At 33.4% G+C, this 19238-nt stretch overlaps 1 protein-coding gene across 1 annotated transcript in view; it reads right to left on the bottom strand.

Annotated features, from left to right (window-relative positions):
• Positions 1-19238, bottom strand: part of ASCC3 (activating signal cointegrator 1 complex subunit 3) — a 336030-nt gene that overhangs the window by 111037 nt on the left and 205755 nt on the right. The window contains exons 18-28 of the mRNA XM_065911620.1: positions 19063-19227; positions 16692-16778; positions 15661-15837; positions 12307-12532; positions 10570-10724; positions 7549-7647; positions 6428-6596; positions 3946-4166; positions 1965-2050; positions 307-473; positions 51-196 (exon numbers count right to left, since the gene is read on the bottom strand). Coding sequence (XP_065767692.1) covers positions 51-196; positions 307-473; positions 1965-2050; positions 3946-4166; positions 6428-6596; positions 7549-7647; positions 10570-10724; positions 12307-12532; positions 15661-15837; positions 16692-16778; positions 19063-19227 — 1698 coding nt within the window. The remainder of the gene's footprint in view (positions 1-50; positions 197-306; positions 474-1964; positions 2051-3945; positions 4167-6427; positions 6597-7548; positions 7648-10569; positions 10725-12306; positions 12533-15660; positions 15838-16691; positions 16779-19062; positions 19228-19238) is intronic.

Below are 19238 nucleotides of genomic sequence, written 5' to 3'. Positions count from 1 at the left end.
AGGCCCTGGCCCATACCATGCAATGTCTGGTTGACCAATCTTTCACATACCTGACGGATGTTGAGCCAGTCAGCAAGGTCTCTGGCATTAGCTAATGCAGTGGATAGTCCAACTATCCTAACAGGCTTTTCTGTGTGGGATGAGATGAAATTCGTTCGAGATACAATGACTTCTAGAACAGGGCCTCTTTCCTCCCCTAAGAAAGAGGAATAATGGAAGTTAATCATTTAATAAGCCCTGATGCTAGCTGCTGTAGGTATGAGGAGTCCAAGTTTGTACACTGGATTCGGATGCAGTGGTACCCACCCAGCAGATGGATCTCGTCTATGATGAGAATAGTGACTTGCTTTACATAGTTCCTATTTTGCCAGCTTCGGCTGATTCCATCCCACTTCTCTGGTGTGGTCACGATAAGGTCAGCCTTGGCAATGGATTTCATATCAGGAGTTACATCTCCTGTCAGTTCAATAACTCTGGAGAAGAATAAAAATGATCCCTTTAAATTTTCAGGTAACACATGAGCTTAGAAAAGCAAAAATATGGCCTTCAAGATAAAATTATATCATGCTTCAAACTACTTTATCTCCCTTTGATTTCTGAAGTTTTCTGACTTGAGTCCAAAATAGATATTTCTTAATGATTCAAAGATGATTTCCTCCCATGAAATGAAGGATGTATAAAAGCAAATCACTGAAATCTAACTTCTATGCAGATGTGCATAGAATCATACATATGCATAGAATGCATATGTATCAAACTTTGTTTTGATTATGTTTACAAAGTCTCCACCCTTTGTGATTTTACAGAGGTGAACTCACACCTCCCCCTTATGTTGGAATAAACACCTTTCTAATGAGGGAAAGTGTTAACTTATTAAGACAAAAGGAGGCATTCATTAAGAATACGATTGTGTTTAAGCTTCATTTCTTTTCTTAGGTCGAAATTGTCTAGAGATTACAGGCGAGTTCAAATATATAAGGACACAAGGTAAGTTGGGGCAAATATGAGAAAGAAGGAAAACTGAAGGCTAACTCCAAATTTTAGGTAATCATTTTTATTACCTAAGTCATTTTTATATCTGTTTTGACATTCAAAAAACAGAAAAAAAAAGCAAGATTAGTTCCTCCAAGGATAGCATTCCCAAAGCTTTTAGTTCCTTTTATTATTTTTTTTACATTTTATTTATTATTTTGAATAGGTGATATATTTGTATGGTTCAAAGTATGTATATATATATATATATTATATATATAGTAAATAGTCTCTGCAACATGGATATTCTCATCACCTGATTCTCATTCTAAAACAAACACATATTTATATTCTTCACCAAGTTTTAAAAATAAAAGGGGAATAGTTAAGTTAAAAACATTTCTTTAAACAGTATCTTGGAAGATCTATTTTTCATGTATATAGAAATCATGTTTATAGAATTCATTTTCTTCATAGTGTAAGACCATATTTTGCACTGTGTGAATGTGTCATAGTGTATTTAGTGATGCTCCAGTGGTCACTCAGGTTACATGCAATTCTGCTATTAAAAAAATATAATAAGTAACCTCATCAATAGTAAAAAAAATTTTTTTAAGTCATGTTCTTCAATGATTTTCTTTTTCTTTTTTCGATAAATTATTTACATGCAAAATGCCTTCTAATCAGTTTTTGGAAGTTATTCTGAAGTGCATGAAAGAAAAATAAAGAGACATATCTTATTTTTCTTTTGTTTTTGAATCTAAAGTTTTGAGAAAATTTTCTTGCTAAATAAAAGTATAAGTAAATTAAGGGCTTTCATTTTTCAATCTTGAAACAAGTGAGAATACTGATAACATTTTAACTACAACAACTTTAAATAAAAAGAAAATGAAAATCATTTAAAAGCATTCAACAGTTTTATGCAAATCTTTTTTACTTGTTGACCCTTTTCAATTATTCATTGCATATCTTCTGAAAAAGTAAGAACTTACTTTTTACCAAGTTTTTCTTCTATTCTAACTTTCCAATCATCCATTCGTTCACGTACTAGGGCTTTTAAGGGTGCAATATATACTGCCTAAAATGGGGATGCAAAAAAATCTCATGAAAATAGTGACATCATTTTCAAATAAAGGTAAACTCAATAAAATTTTATCAAAATATAAGCGTAGTTTAAAAAATGTATTTTTTAATACTGAAAGACTTAAAATTTTAAATTAATGGAAAACTGTCATTAGTTTAAACTACATTTATCCAAAGTAAGACATGAATGTAACAAATCATAAAAATACTGACATAGAAAATTTTAAATAGTTTTTAAAAAGCATTTTTAAAGAAAGTATTTTCTTTAGGTAGTTTATAATGAAATTATCATTTAAAAATTTTTATTTTAACTGGAGGATAACTGCTTTACAATATTGTACAATATTGTGTTGGCTTCTGCCATACAACAACATGAATCAGTCATAAGTACACATATGCATCCTCCCTCTTGAAACTCCTCACCACTCCCTATTGCATCTCACCCCTCTTGGTTGTCACAGAATGAAATTATCTTTTAACATAATGTGAAAATTTTTTTAAAAACTAGGAGATAATAAATTACATATCAGTTATAACTCTTTCATGAAAAAAGCGACTAATTTTGAAATTATAAAGATAAATAATCGGTTGTTTAAATTTTAACACAGATTTTATGGAAGATGCCAATGCCAGTCATATATTTTATGTGTTTTACAATTTAGAAAACAAACAAAAACAAACAAACAAAAAAAACCCTGGTCTTTAATAATCTAAACTTTCATACAGACTACTTACTGAAAAAAAATTCTTTCCTTTATAAAATGTTTCAAATTTAGAACAGAGCTCTACTGGTTGTGTTAATTTGTCTCCTAATGGCTTCCCTAGTAGCTCAGCTTGTAAGGAATGCGTCTGCAGTGCAGGGGACCCGGGTTTGACTCCTGAGTTGGGAAGATCCCCTGGAGAAGGGATAGGCTTCCCACTCCAGTATTCTTGGACTTCTCTGGTGGCTGAGATGGTAAAGAATCTGCCTACAATGTGGGAGACCTGGGTTTGATCCCTGGCTTGGGAAGATCTCCTGGAGAAGGGAACACTCCCTGGAGAAGGGAATGGCCATCCACTCCAGTATTCTTGCCTGGAGAATTCCATGGACAGAAGAGCCTGGCAGGCTATAGTCCAGGGGGTTGCGAAGAGTTGGATACAACTGAGTGACTTTCATTCTCACTTTTTTTCCCTTTCAATGGATCCATAGCCACAAAATAAACTGAAGAGTAGGAAAACATAAAGCTAAGCAGAGAAGAATAACTACTAAGTGAAAATCACTGAAAAAGGAAATTAAAACATTTCTAAAAATCACACATGATGAGGAAGAGCACATAATTCTAATCATAACAAATACATTCACTTTTTTGGAAAAAAAGGTTTCTGAGAGTACTTCACATTTAAAGAAAGCTTAAAATCAACACTTATTTGACTCGACACATTATTTTACATTAATAATAGCATGGCCATTTGGAGAAATGTGGAATAAAAGCTGCCTTGGTATTTCCTGTGTGTAATCAAGCTGTATTTATTAAAGTATTAGCATTTCCTTCACAGTCAAAGGGTTTGATTATGATTAATGATTATGAATCATTATATTTCTTATAAGTATGGCTATGAACTACATTTCTTACAATGAAATTTCCTATGAATTATAGGTATCTTACAATGAGGAAAGGACATGTGAGCACCAATAAGTACATTAGAAATCTAACTAAAGGACTCCAAAGTGTTAATATAAGTTTTCTTGTGGCCATTTACTCATATGTTGGTCTGGGCCCCCTGGAAAACTCACAAGAGAGTGGCAAATCTATTCAGTAAGTCCTGCCAGTATATTTAGAACTGGCTAATTTACAGATTATAAATTATGTTTTATAATTAAATGTAAACATGTGATTGTTTCCAACTGACCTTTGAAGTAGGGTACTTGTTGAAGACTCTGAAAATGGCTAATTCAGCTGCAACAGTCTTTCCTGACCCAGTGGGTGCTCCAAGTAGGACATTACAGTCTGTGTGATACAGCGTGTGAAATATTTGCGTCTGCACAGGGTTAAAGTGGCTGAAGTTGTACAGGGCTTCATAGGCTTCACAGCCCAAAGCTGTGATAGGTAAAGGCTGAAGATCCAGTAATTCTGCAAAGATTCAACAAGTACAGACAAAACTGGAGAACATGCACATCATAAAATACTGTCTTTTTGAAACAAATTATAATAATCCTTAATTCTTTAGAGGGAAAAAAGGATTAACCAATTCTTATATGCTAGTTACAGATTCGCCCCCCCCCATTACCACAGTTATGATATTGACATACATATTAAACACTTTTCTGGCAGAGCTCCCTCTAAGACAGCGCTAATGATCTTCCAATCAGGAAAGAGATTTGAATGAGAGGTATATGAAAATATGCATGCTTTAGAAGAAAACTAAATCTATACCAACCTGCAGAAGGAGGAAAACCATTTGCAGAGTAGCACTAGAACACTTACTAAGAACAAATGACTCTTCATTTGTTAAGACAGTTAACAGAGTGGTTGAGGGCACTGTTGTTCCAGACAATGCAAACTAACATGAACTTAAAATAAGAAGAAACTTGATACTGGGTAAATAAGAACTGTGCTGAGAAAACATGGAAAGAAACTAGATTTAACTGTAAATCATCATGTAGACTAGAAGTCCAGGAGATTAGGAAATCAAAATGATTTAGAGAAATAAAGTTATACCTAGATACCCTTCAACCTGACAGTCATTTCATTTTCCTATAATCCAGAAAGGTATCAGTTAGCTAATTTCAGGATTACTCCATGAAGTATGACTCTACTTATTTTTTTTCAAACTATTATTTTTTATTTTATTTTTATTTATTTATTTTTTTCCCCATTTATTTTTATTAGTTGGAGGCTAATTACTTTACAATATTGTAGTGGTTTTTGAGTGGGGATCGGGATGGGGAATACATGTAAATCCATGGCTGATTCATGTCAATGTATGACTCTACTTATTTGAAGTGAGTAAGAAGGGGAAAAAAAAATCAAGAAGGGAACATGATGGCCTGTATTTTGAGTTGGATCTTCACAGTACAGCTTCAAAGTGGAAAGTATGGAGAGTTTTCATCTCAAAAAATGTATTTAAAAGTAAAACGCTAATTTTTAAAGTATTATCACTGCCCCACTGCTCTACTCTATTACATAGGTAATTGATTAAGAACTAACTGTATGTTTCTTATACCAGATTACAATCACTGATGTTTTGTAGCACTGAAAATCAAGAAGAAAGGAAGTCTTAACTTGTAATGCCCGTCAAAGCATAGACATATTCTTAAAAAACACTAAAAAAATAAACACTTCAGCATTTACTGACAATGTTAATTTAGGTGTTTTACTTCTGTGAAATACAGAGATTTTTCCTAGCTGATTCGAGCTCAGTGGAATGCCTGTATATAAACTTGGATCCACACAGAACTGGAAATCATTGAGGTTACATCATGTATTTTTAAATATCAATTGATATGTCATGGTGGTACATTGGTTGCATTTAAAAATGTGGTCAGAAAATCAGCTAATTACATAAATAAGGTAATACATGCTTATCCACTCAACAAAGAAGGGATTAAATGAGAATTAAAATATAACATTAATACATGTTAAAATCAGGTACTGCAAGCAGAGAGACCCAGTAGTGATGTTGGTAGCGTATGTTTAAAGCACCCACAAAAGAGAAATAGACTCAGAGACACAGAGAACAGACTTGTGGTTGCCAAAGGGAAGGAAGAGAAGGAGAGGGGTGGACTGAGAGTTTGGGGTTGGTAGATTCTTATCATTACATTTAGTAGGGATAAACAACAAGGTCCTAATGTATACCACAGGGAACTAGTCTCAACATCCTGTGGTAAACCATAATGGAAAAAATATTAAAAGTGTATATATGTATATATAACTGAGTCACTGTGCTCTACCACAGAGATGGACCAACACTGTAAATCAACTACATTTTAATAAAAAAATAAAGCACCAAACATTTTATTTTATTTTGAGATTCTAGGTATCACAAAGCTTATTTGATGAAAGAAAATCAGAAAAGTCTCAATGAATAGATCAACAGATATTGCAATTTCATTATTTTTTGAGAAATCATAATGATTATAGAGATGAAGGTAAGTAATACAGCAACAGTGAGTGTCGAGGCTTAGTTTAATGTTTTTGGAACTCAAAAAAAAAAAAAAAATCAAGGCCTGCATTAGGGTCTACATTTGATTTTGAAAAGTCTCTTCTCAAACTATATTTGAGAAATAAGATGGATTTTTTTTTTCAGACAATTTTTTTAAAGCATAGATACTTTTCAACATGAAATGAAAACAACAATTTTGGAAAATTCAAGTTACTATTCTACATGTTACCTGTATGGGGAGGATGTCTCTCTGGTAGAATCAGATGTTGAAAGTTGATAATACAGACAGCCTCAGCTCCTAACCATCGATCAGACACTGCTCGGATATAGTATTGGGAAGGCAAGGGTTCAAAAATAGGGATTGTAAATACCAGTAGTTGAGCTTCTTTACTAATGACCTAAAGTGGAATAAAGTATAAAATGAATATGGTTATTCTAGTAGCAATGGGGCCTTATTATTCTCTTGTAAAAACAATGGTTTCTACAGCAATATGTACTAAAGAGAAAGAAAATAACTTGGATTCCTAAATAGCTGAGATATTCAGATACTTCAGAAACTTGTAGGTGGTCACTCTCTGAGGAGGTCTGATATTATAGAAGGAAAACCATATGCTCAATTTATAATATTTACATATGCATATATCATGTATTATCATTACCAATTTAACTCATTATCAGAATTTCCCTAACTTCATTCATTCAAGTACTTAACTTCATAATGTTTACCAAATTATTCATTTAATATTTAAAAAAAATCTTTCACTAACATAAGTGGAATAACAGAACACTTGGCATAAATAAAAGATAATCATGAACACAAATGCAATGAAAATAAAATATTGCTATAAAATTCTATAGATGTCCACTCAGGCCTAACGCTTGTTTCTCTTTGATAAAAAGAGAAATTAGGAATGAAGCATCACAGTGAATTCCATCAAGCTGAGTCTTTGTCTTGGAATTTTTAAAAAAGAATGTCTTTTATATAATGTATTCAGTAGTCTTAATATTGTGACTTTCTAACAACTGAAGTTATTTTTTATTTATTTAATTAAAAAAATTTTATTTATTCTACCCATTTGACACATTCTACCCCTCTGGAATCTAAGCCTTAAACCATTAGAAAAATTACAATTCAATTTCTCAAATGAAAATCACATTAAATATATGAATATTATAACATTTAATCACTCTTTTCTTTTAAAACCAGATAGAAACATAAAACATAATAAATAAAGCTTTAATGGCATTATGAAATTATAGAGAAACAGGTAAAAACAGAAATTACTTAGTTTATATTTTCTTTTCAATGACAGCAACAAAATAAGGATAGAGTCACACAGACATATTTACCTGTTTTTTTAGAACTAGGAAATACTCTGAATGATAAATATGATCATTTGTAGGATCTTCTACCCAAATCCACCAGGGTTCTCCTACTGTCCCATGGACCTAGAAGGAAAATAGTATCCTAATACTATACATTTTAATTCAAGTAAGGGATTCTATTGTTAGCATTCCCAGAACCCATTCCTTTCTCTTTTTTTTTTTTAACAGATTTATTGATATGGAATTTACACAACAAAGCTTACTCACTTAAAGTATACAGTTCAATAGTTTTAATTCCTTTACAAAGTTTTGTGACCATCTTTATAATCTAACTTTAGGACATTTTCATCATCCCCTAAAGAACCTTGTACCCTAACTATCTTTCCATCATATCAACCTCCAACTCTTGACAACCACAGTCTATTTTCTTTTTCTATAGATTTGCCTGTTTTCGACATTTCATATAAATGGAATCAGATGCGACTGGTTTCTTTCACTTGCCTAATATTTTCACTCATGTCATAGCACGCATCAGTCCTACCTTCCTTCTTACAAACAGGTAATATTCCATTGGATAGATATATCGTGTTTTGTGTGTTCATTCCTCTCTGTTTTTATTCCTAAAAAAGCCTAGACTTGTTCAGTATGTTCATCTCTTTTTCTCTCTCATGTAACATTGCAGGTTACCCCACCTCCAAGAATAATTTTGGTTAGCATACACTAATAAGCTTATAGTATCCCCCTCACAAGAGCTTGTGGCAAGGGACAGGCACATGGCCAGTACTGGCCCAGTCAGGCTAAAGAAAAGGTGCATGCTCTGGGCTGCTGAAGCAGGGAGTATTTTTCCCCTCTCTCAATTAACTGTGAACAAGGAAGCATGAACACATTTGAGGAGTAGCCAAAAGTATCAGCAGAGAAAAGAGATGGAAAGATCCCGGGGCTGGAACAGTATTATTAAACAGAAGACTCAGTCATCTTTAGGGCCTGTTCTACCCATGGACCTATCATTTTGTAAGAGGATGTATCTTCTTTGGGCTTCCCTGGTGGCTCAAGTGGTAAGAATCTGCCTGCCATGCAGGAGCTGCAGGTGACGCGGGTTCAGTCCCTGGGTCAGGAGGATCCTCTGGAGGACGGCATGACGACCCACTCCAGTATTCATGCCCAGAGAATCCCGTGACAGAGGAGCCTGTGGGCTACACACAGTCCATGGGGTCACAAAGAGCTGGACATGGCTGAAGCGACTTAGCACACACACTATCTTCTTTTACTTGTCAGTTTGATACTACTCATATTTGCTATTCTTACAGCCAACAGTATTCTAACTGATAAAAGCAGCTTTGAAAATAATTAAGTACTCTATTCTGCTAATGCATTGTGGGAGATTTATTATGTATCTTAAGAGAAGAAAATAGGGCAAAAAACTTAAAGCTTCTATTATTTCAATATATAAAAACTAGACTTTATGGCTAATGGTAATCTTATATTTTACATAAATTTTATATTTATAAAAATATTAAGTATAACTTTCTATCATCTTGCCCTCACAGAAATACTGTGAGAAAGATGATTATTATAATACATGTTTACAGATGAAGAAACTGAAAGAATGAATGGTTAGGACACTTTAAGGTCAATGGTTGATTTCAGTTAGGACTATGGTTAGGTATAATAAAATGCATTCACTTTAAAGAAGTACTAATGTCATGCAGACAATGACATTATGACAAATATTGTAAATATGCAGACGATATTTACTTACACTTAACTAGAAGCTTATAAAGTAGGCACTGCTATACTACATTTACTGATTTTCATTCCCCACTGGCCTCTTGAAAGAAAGGACTGACACTTGCTTGTCTGCACCTATAATCTCTTTTCTACCGTACTCTTTGCATAGTAATTGGTGCAAAGATAGACCTTAAGAATTATTGAGGACTTCCCTGGTGGCTCAGTGGTAAAAGAATCTGCCTGCAATGCAGCAGACCCGGGTTCAATCCCTGGGTCAGGAAGATCCCCTGGAGAAGGAAATAGCAATCCACTCCAGTACTCTTGCCTGGAGAATTCCACAGACAGAGGAGCCTGGCGGGCTCCATGGGGTTGCAAAGAGTCAGACATGATTGAGCAGCTAACACAGCAAGAATTACTGACTGAATAAGAGGATCCAGAGTGGATTTTCAATGTGTATATGTGTATACATATACACATACACACACAGCAACAGCTAAGTTTTAGAAGAAAGAACCGAAGTAGGGGTAAAAACAGAAATAGGAAAGGGATGGAAGCCAAAGGAGGACATTTTCAAGAAGGACAATGTATAGCACTTAATGTTCATGAAAATAAAGACGATAACTAAGGAAAGGCCATTTATTTTGGCAATCAATGACAGTTTGAGAAACATCAGGCTTTTAAAAGGGCTCTTTTAGCATGAAGAATCTTGAATTTTAAGTACGTTAAAATGACAGAGTACACAAGATGTGAAGAGCTGACTCACTGGAAAAGACCCTGATGCTGGGAAAGATTGAGGGCAGGAGGAGAAGGGGACGACAGAGGATGAGATGACTGGGTGGTGTCATCGACTCAATGGACATGGGTTTGGGTGGACTCCGGGAGCTGGTGATGGACAGAGAGGCCTGGTGTGCTGCAGTTCATGGGGTCGCAAAGAGTCGGACACGACTGAGCGACTGAACTGAACTGAACTGATAGAGCTAGAAAAAAATGAAGATCACACAGACAAAATGAAAGAGGACAGAATTAAGCAAAGTCGCTATGGAGTTGAAATCATTATACCATTGTTTCATGTGAAATTTTAGGTTTCCTATAATTCTCTGATGGGGTCTCACTGTTGACATATTATCCATTTATTATACCACATGGTTATCTTGAGGATGAGAGTAAGTACTCCTACAATGTTTTAAATGTTTCTTCAATGTATATTCTTTTTAAAGGATTCTCTATATGCCTTGAGGACAGATGTAGGGAGGTGTAGTTGAACCTGGACTACAGACATATTTCCTTAATGTTGATTTAGGTGTTTTCCATGTCTACCTGATCATTCCAAGAGAAATCAGGAGAGATGCTAAGCGTCACTCGGAGGACAGTCCGTGTGATGGGCTGAATGGATGCTTCCATCGTTACAGAAGGAATCTGATGAACACATTGCTTGACCTTGAGCCCAATATTCACATGATGCAGAATGTGACCTACAGAGAAAACATCACTTAGAAGAAATGTGTCCAGACAGGAAAAAAGCAATAAAATCTGACTTGTAAATGGGATTTCAGAGAAGGTGCTTTTATTGCTTGTTTTATGATTTGCTATGTAGAATGGTTGACATTCTTGACCTGGCATGTTTGAATATTTTTTAATAGTTAACTTGAATTAGCAATTCATAGCCCTGAAAACCAGTATCAGGGTTTTTTCTTTTTTCAGCTATTAATAGGGTTCTTAAAATTACTGAAACTTGATAGTTTTTAAACTACCATAAACAGTTCTACTTTTCTTCTAGTCAGTTTAAGACCATTATAGAAATACTTAGTATTTTGTGAAAATAGTCATTAATTTATTCAAGGCCTATTTCAGAACTCTATAACCATGATGGAAAATGCTTTAGTAATCAAACACAACTAACTTACATGCCTATTTCCAGGAAACACAGATAAAATATAAACTATGGCCAATCTAGCACAAAATTAACCACTTATATATACATATTTTCATAAATGTTGAGATACTGAAATATAGATATGCATGAAAGCACCAGGGTGGTATTGGGGGTCACAAACAGACGTGACTAACTAGAAACATTTTCCTACTCTAACTCAAATGACTAAGTGGAAATAGGTTATATTTTTTATAGGAGAAGTATTTCTTATGTGTCCTGGTGGCTCATAATATAATTTTTTTAAAGCACATTTATAAGTAAACCAAAATGTTTTATGTACACTAAAGTTTGAAACTAAAGTGATTCCTTTTATTTTAATAAAATATTTACGTTAGAAAATACGAGTAATCCCATTCTAGTTCATATTCCCAATTTCTATTTTTATTGATACTTCCCTTTTTTCATTCCATCTTAGTAGTGTTCTTATTACAGAGGGGAAATAACTATCCCAGCCTCTCCTTGTATCTATGGACCTTTTGCCAAACCTCTCTTCTCCTCAGCTTGCCTTCCTTCACGTGTAAAGCTTATTCTATTTAGAATCTGAAACATTACTTAATCCATGTTTGTTCAACAGAATGTTGAGGCACATGGCAAGATATGAAGGGATAATTTTTCAGTATTATGTGAAAAGCATAGAAGACCAAATACTATTTACACACTGATACCAACAGTATTTAAAGATCTATAAATATATAATGATGAAGCTCATTTAGAATCTGAAGAATTGTACAGTTTATTGTTGACATACTTTTTTGTTGAAATACTGTTTATACACATAACAAAAGGCAATGAAATGAATTAAATATTAAGAAATAATTCAAGAATAAATGTCATTAACTAATTCTCATTATTTGTAGCTAAGACTGTATCTGTAAAATAATCAAGGGTATGACAACCTAAACTCCATTTTAACTAGCAATTTCATTGAGTAACTACATAAAATTTAAAGATTTAACTTCACAAAATTTAAATTTTGCTTGAGTTTAGATCAATTAAAAAACAAATAAAATGGTAAAAGTTTATCTTTAGCAAAATGAAAATTCATAATGCTTTTTTTAAACATTAAACAAAATATTTTAATTGCATAAAGTTACATTAAAATATTTTTGCTTCCTTCTTACCTATTTCATCTTTCCTCATGTCTTTCAGCTTATCCACAGTAAGATTTTTCTCTTCTAATCTTGTTAGAATGTGTGGTGGTAAGACTGAAAATTGTCTCAAAGGGCTAGTCCAACCCCAAAGCCTCTTGTCAATGACTTTACTAAGATTCAGGAGCCTGTAGGTCATGGCAGGCCAGCGTTTCCTCAAAGCAATTTCAAAAAGAGCACGGACAATTCTAGCTGCATTCTGAAGAATGAAAAGGGGGATTGATGGTTAGGTCCAAAGTCATTTTTAATTTATCAATGAAATTACTATTCAGACTCAGTTTAAAAAGTACGTCAAACTGCATCCTTTAATTGTGGGCAACATCTATCCTCATATACCTCTAATTATCTTTATTATTTTTACACAAGAATAATTGACCCTTTTATGTGGATGTTATTCTGATTAACTCTCCAAGAATAGCTTTATTTCCAAGTTCTTAGGAAGTTCCACATCACATCTCCCTAAACAGGAATGAAGGAGATGAGACAAAAGGCATGCAAAATATTTAGAAGGCTATTGAAACCATTTAGAATCTAAGAGACAGCACTGGATGTCCTTGGGTATATAGTGTAATAATCAAATTTATAGAGTTATTTGGAGACATGCAGAAGACTTGGGATCCAGTCAGAGAGAAAAATTAGTGAGAAAAGAACAAAAAAAAATATTGATGAGTGCAACTACCCATATTAATGGCCTTCTTACAAACCAGACAATGTGCTCATTGCTTTATATATATTATTTAATTTTTATGACAAATGCATTTGACTGGTCTTGATATTATGATTGTATAGATGAAGATACTAAAGTTTAGTGATTTTAATAATTTGGAAAGTTGGTGTCAGAGTATCTTCTGAAAGCTACACCTAAACATCACCCAAGTTAACACCAAGATTTTAAATTCAGTGACCTGAGGAAAACTTCATTCACAGACAAATAGAGACACAATGACTGAGGCCCTTTTTCACATAGTGTTCATTTGTTTTGCTTCTTTCTATAATTAACTTTACAGATCGTTTTACAGAAGATTATTTTAAAAATCATGAACTTAGAGACATCTACAATATCTAATAACATTTGCATTCGAAAATGAGGAATGTTAAATCTGGTAAAAATCATAAAAATAGATGAAAAATAGTGAGATTTTAAATAGCAAAATGGCAAACATGATATGGCTTGAAATTATGAGGTGAAAAATAATAAGAGTTAAGGGCTTTGGTTTTACTTTTTATATAAAAAGCATTATTCATCTTTTGATAAATTCGACTATTTGTTTCAGTATTGGAAATTTAAAAACAAATGGTATTTAGAAATATGTGAAGCTATCTCTAATATCTTTTAAAAATGACAGGATGGCTCTCATTAGGCTCAGAAAATGATAAATAAATTGAACATTTTTATTATTATAGCTATCAAGTAGGTATTCCTACAGCCTGCCCAGATGCTCTTCTAAAAACCGTCAGGCTAATTTTTTCAACTGTGTTTGAAAAATGCGTTTTAATATCTCAGAGCCTATGGTTGTTCCCTAAAAGCTAAAAGAAATGGAAAGAGAAATTCTGTGTGACATAATACAAATAGGACATTTTAATCTGGAATGATACAAATTGGGTGGGAACAATGATCAAAATATCTAACATGTAGAAGATACAGGCTCCTTTATAACACCATAGGATAAAAAACTAAGGATTTATTTTAAGGGCTGAGAGAAAGTTTCAGGAATACAGAAGGAAGTACCATTTTACAGATCTGACAGTGCTTGTGGAACTAGTAATGGCTTGAACTTCAAACAAACAAACAAGAAACCCCCAAACTCAACAAAATTTATCTAACGCAGTCAAGAATGATAAACCAATAGGAGTTATTTAAGAAAAACCAGGGATGCCTTGAGATACATTCTCAACCATCTGAGACTGACTTTCTGGGTACCAATTATGAGGAAACCATGAGTTTTATATTGTAAAGCAATTCATAAGTCAGTCTCTGATAATATCTTCATAATCTTGAATTAAGCAGAAATCTTGAATTAATTCTGGTTGGATTATCCATCCAGAATGCAGTAAAACTTCGCCTTTTCATTAAATTATTAACTATTTCAATATAAAACCATTAGATTATATAAAATGACAATATATTATCTTTCAGAAAAACAGGTAAAACAAAGACTTTAAAAACAATGGTTCCTTCTAGAGCTTTAGGCTTCCGAGAATACATATATTTTGCCATGGCAGAAACATATGAGTTGCAAAATGAAAAAAAAAAAGTTTTCACCACATCCACATTTACTTTATATTTGAAGTCATCATCTAGTTTCTCAGTTACTTTGATTAAATCACTGCATTTCATTCAAATTGTTTGCTAATGTATCTTGGTTTATGTTTGTAAATATTTCATGTTTACAGTTATTTCAAAGTACTCTGGTTGTTAACAGCAATTCATTTAACACAAACACACTTTTTCTATATTAAGTCTTTGAACAAAATTACAAAAAGAAACCACATAATGCAATAGTTTCTATATTTAAAGGATGATTAATGTTTTATTCTCCTTAACCTACAAGAGGCATTACTCAATAAAAATAATGAAAAAAGTATTTTTGATAAATAATAAATATTTCCCCCTAGAAGTGAAACCTCTTATCTGAAAGGTATATACTGCCACACACACACACACACACACACACACACACACACACACAAATCTACTTTATATATTGCATGAGGTTTTGAATATAAAAACATAAATATTACATTTTATACTATGATAATTCTAAAAACTAATGAGCTGCAATTTAAGGATTAATTTTCTTTCAGAAAGCCCTCAATTTATAAGAATCAGCTTAGGAGGGAAGATCACTTTTTCTTAATAAAAGATATATCATACTGAATATATGATATGAGGTACATTTATTAAACTCTGCCTAATGGTTAAAAACAGTTGTTTATATTTCTAACTTTTGAGGAAAGCTACAAAGTTTCCATAATGTTTTCTTTTTGCTTGAAATACTATTTTACTATTGCCCTAAGTAAAAGAAATGAACTTGACCATTTAAAACAGGAAAAAAATCAGATACTGATATTTTTACATGCTAAAATGTAAACAAAAGCAACATAAAAAAAAAAAGCCACAATAACCACAAAATCTAACCTCTGTTCCTGATCTAACAGCATAAAATGGAATAAAAGACATACAAATTAAACAGAACCAGTTCTAAGATAAAATGTTGATTTGACAGCGTGTCAATCATGAAGCAATACATTATAGCATGAATTAACTCCTTGAATCTCTAAAAGTAATCAAAGGAAGAGAAAACAGAAAGGGAGCAATATTCTTACCTGTGCAACATACGCAGAATCTGATATGAGGGAGAAACTGTCCACCTCCCCTCGGCTGATGTAAGTTTGAAGCAGGATGTTTATTTTCCCATAACTGTTCTCTACACCTCCAGGAGCTGAGAGTTCACAGAAATTGCTTAATAAGGTATCTAACTCCTCTATTTCCTCTTCTCTGACCTGGAAGAATCATGATTTTATAGAAATATCTGGGCTGACTTATTTAAAATTTTTATACTGAAATTAAACCATACTGCATGTGTTCTAAAAGTTTCCATGTCATTACTCAATATTTTTTTGTATACTAAAATAAAAGCAATTTTTTCATAGGCAACTAATAAAATACAATGAAAAACTACCTTGAGGCTGATACAACTACATTTTATTATTCATCACCAATATTGAAATTGCCATTGACATATAAAAATTTGATATGCCACAAAAATTAAATCTTCTGACCTCACCATTCTTCTATTGATGAGATTTCATTTTTTATTTGACCAGAGTAAAACCTCTGCCCAAATGGATTACGGCAAACTTGAATTATCTTCAAATGCATTCATTACAGTCATATAATTTTATATGGTATAACACATTCATAGCTTAAAACTGTGAAGTACTATGATTCAAAGCATTAAAGTTTTCACTGTTAATAAGATTAAATTACAATATGAGTACAGAAATATTCATATCTAAGTCTGAATCATGCATGTCCTTTATATTTTCTTCAGTGAACCTTACATTGCAAATAAACCAAAATCTACACACTAAATTCTATGATAGTTTCACTACTGTAAAACCTACTTAAATTGTATTTGATTTGCAGTAGAGAGCAAAGAATGGTGTCAGGTATGAAATACTATCAAAATCTATAATAGTGGACATTGTTGATAAATGGAACAACATGGCTGGTACTCAAAATGTGAAGTGTATAGTTTATATTGTATCAGGAATAACAATTTATTTCAAATGGTTATAAATGAATAAACACATATATGATATATGCATTTAATTCAAACTTCAAGCAATCTTACCTTGATTTGATCAAATTCTTCAGCTTTGGAGACTATAGCAAAAATATCACTTTCTGTTTTGTGAGCATCAAAGAGTTCATTGAAGGTCTACCAAAGTAAGTGTTACATTTTATTAAAATAGAAGGCCTAGTGAAATATTCTAAATTCAAAACCTGACTATAAATCACACATTCTAAAAGAACATCTGAGCCCTAGAATATGCAGAGTTACAATGTTTGTAGCACACTGTTCCAAATCATAATTTTAAACAATTATTAAAGTCACCAAAGACTAAAAAGACTATTTATCTAGAGAAGATATTTAGAAGCAAAAGAAAAAAAAAATCAATAAAATCAGTTAATGAGGCCTACATTAGATACCTAAAACAATGTTCAGCATAACATTCTGGTTTTGGCTCATTTTCAGCATGGGCATATGGAAACCTATACCATTCTTCGACTTTAAGCTGATCATATATCACATAAAATTGATGGAGGGATAACTAATAATATGTAACCTGAAGATTCTGGCAAAGATATCATAATATTGCTAGTAAGGGCATACAGAAATTCAGAAAATCGCAAAGAAAAAGATCAGAATAAAAACACAGTTGAAAAAAGGCTATAGTTCCTGAAAGAGAGCTGCAAACAGGCTTAAGATGCAGTTTGCCAGCAACACACTACCAGGTGGACAAATGAGAAAGTAAACTTAACGGACAAACAAGTGGACATGAGTTGGTGATGCAAGCTGTAGAGGGCTGGGGGAAATGCTGCGGGCTGAGGATCTAAGAGATCACAGCTGTGAGATGATATATGTTAAAAGACTTTGAAGAAACCTAAAGTGCTATATGGGGCTTCCCTGGTGGCTCACACAATAAAGAATGTGCCCGGAATGCAGGAGACTCGGGTTCGATTTCTGCATTGGGAAGATCCCCTGGAGAAGGGGATGGCAAACAACTCCAGCATTCTTGCCTGGAAAACCCCATGGACAGAAGAGCGTGGAAGGCTACAGTCCATGGGTCGCATAAAGTCAGACATGACTGAGTACTCACACTTTCAAAGTGCTATATGGGACTTCCCAGGTGGTGCAAAGGTAATGAATCCGCCTGCCAATGCAGGAGATGCTCCTTCAGTCCCTAGGTTGGGAAGCTCCCCTGGAGAAGGGGATGCAATCCACTCCAGTATTCTAACATGGAAAATCCAGTGGACAGAGGAGCCTGGTGGGCGACAGTCCACCGGGTCACAGAGTCAGACATGACTGAATGATTCAGCACGCACACACACAAAGTGCTATAGAAACACGAGATATAAATGTGGCAAGGGAGGAAAAGCTATTAAGCACACGAAGATGTTTTCTGAAACATGTTATATGCATAAGCAGATGTTAAATAAACGCAAAACATTTAATACGTACAAAACTTTCATACAGGCTTTGGTGTTCATATTTTTGAAGAAATTTCACCTTAGTGATTGCTATTACTTTTTCATTTAAGAAATAATTTTAAGAAGAAAAATAAAAGTGAACATAGAAAATTCAAACCTTCTCTCTATAAAAAGAGCAAGGAGTAAAATTTCACCTTAATCTACCTCCCTCTATTCAAATTTAAATCCTCTCTTCACAGGTAATCACTGTTAAGTTTTACATGTAGTAATACGTGAAGGTACATGTGTGTTTGTGTTAGCCGCTGAGTCGTGTTAGACTCTGCGACCCCATGGACTATATATAACCCACCAGGCCGCTCTGTACATGGGATTCTCTAGGCAAGAATACTGAAGGGGACTGTCATTTCCCTCTCCAATGAAGGTCACATATATAGGTATATAAATACACATGAAGACAAGTATGTACTATTTAAAATGTAGATATTATGGTGGCACCCTACTTACATAAGATTACATTAAAAGGCAACAGGCAAGGATACAACTGTGTAGTACAAACTACCTTTGAATAATCTCTTAAACTGTCCAAACAGCACAGCTGAGTGCCCTAATATTTTTATTAGTTTTTGTAATTCTTGGTTAGTGTTTCTCAATAATTTGTAATTAATTTTTCAACTTCTTATTCATGGACATCAATAAGCCAACAGCCCCCACTTTAAATCATTTAGGCATTCATTCCCCAGGTCTAATATGCCCAGTGGTTTTAGGCTTGGGTTCATCTACAGCTTGGGACATACTTATAGAACAGGATGGCAAGAAGGTCTGAATATTTAAAGTCATATTTTTTTTTCTTATCTTTACTGAGTGCATGTGGTTGAATTCCTAAAAGTTAAATGAATTTTGTTTCATTAGTAGCTTTTGTTTTTCCACAATAATACTATATTCTGAAGTCCAGAAAGTATATACATTTAAAAACAGACATATTATTCTATTTGTTCCACTCAGTATAATACCTCAATAGTGTTGTATTTAATATAGTAGTGGCTAGCAGTTCTACCCAAATCAGTTGAGGAGAAATATCCAGTTCGCTCCTCAAAACGAATCATCCGAGCTTTGTCTAGTTTCCGTCCAACTTCAATGACCAACTGTTCTCGGTGCTTTGCTAATGTTGGGTCAATCTATAGGAAAA

This window comes from Muntiacus reevesi, chromosome 19, assembly GCF_963930625.1.
Source record: "Muntiacus reevesi chromosome 19, mMunRee1.1, whole genome shotgun sequence".
Taxonomy (NCBI): Eukaryota; Metazoa; Chordata; class Mammalia; order Artiodactyla; family Cervidae; genus Muntiacus; species Muntiacus reevesi.
The sequence above is the reverse complement of the archived record's forward strand: the minus strand, read 5'-3'. Positions and strand labels throughout refer to the sequence as shown.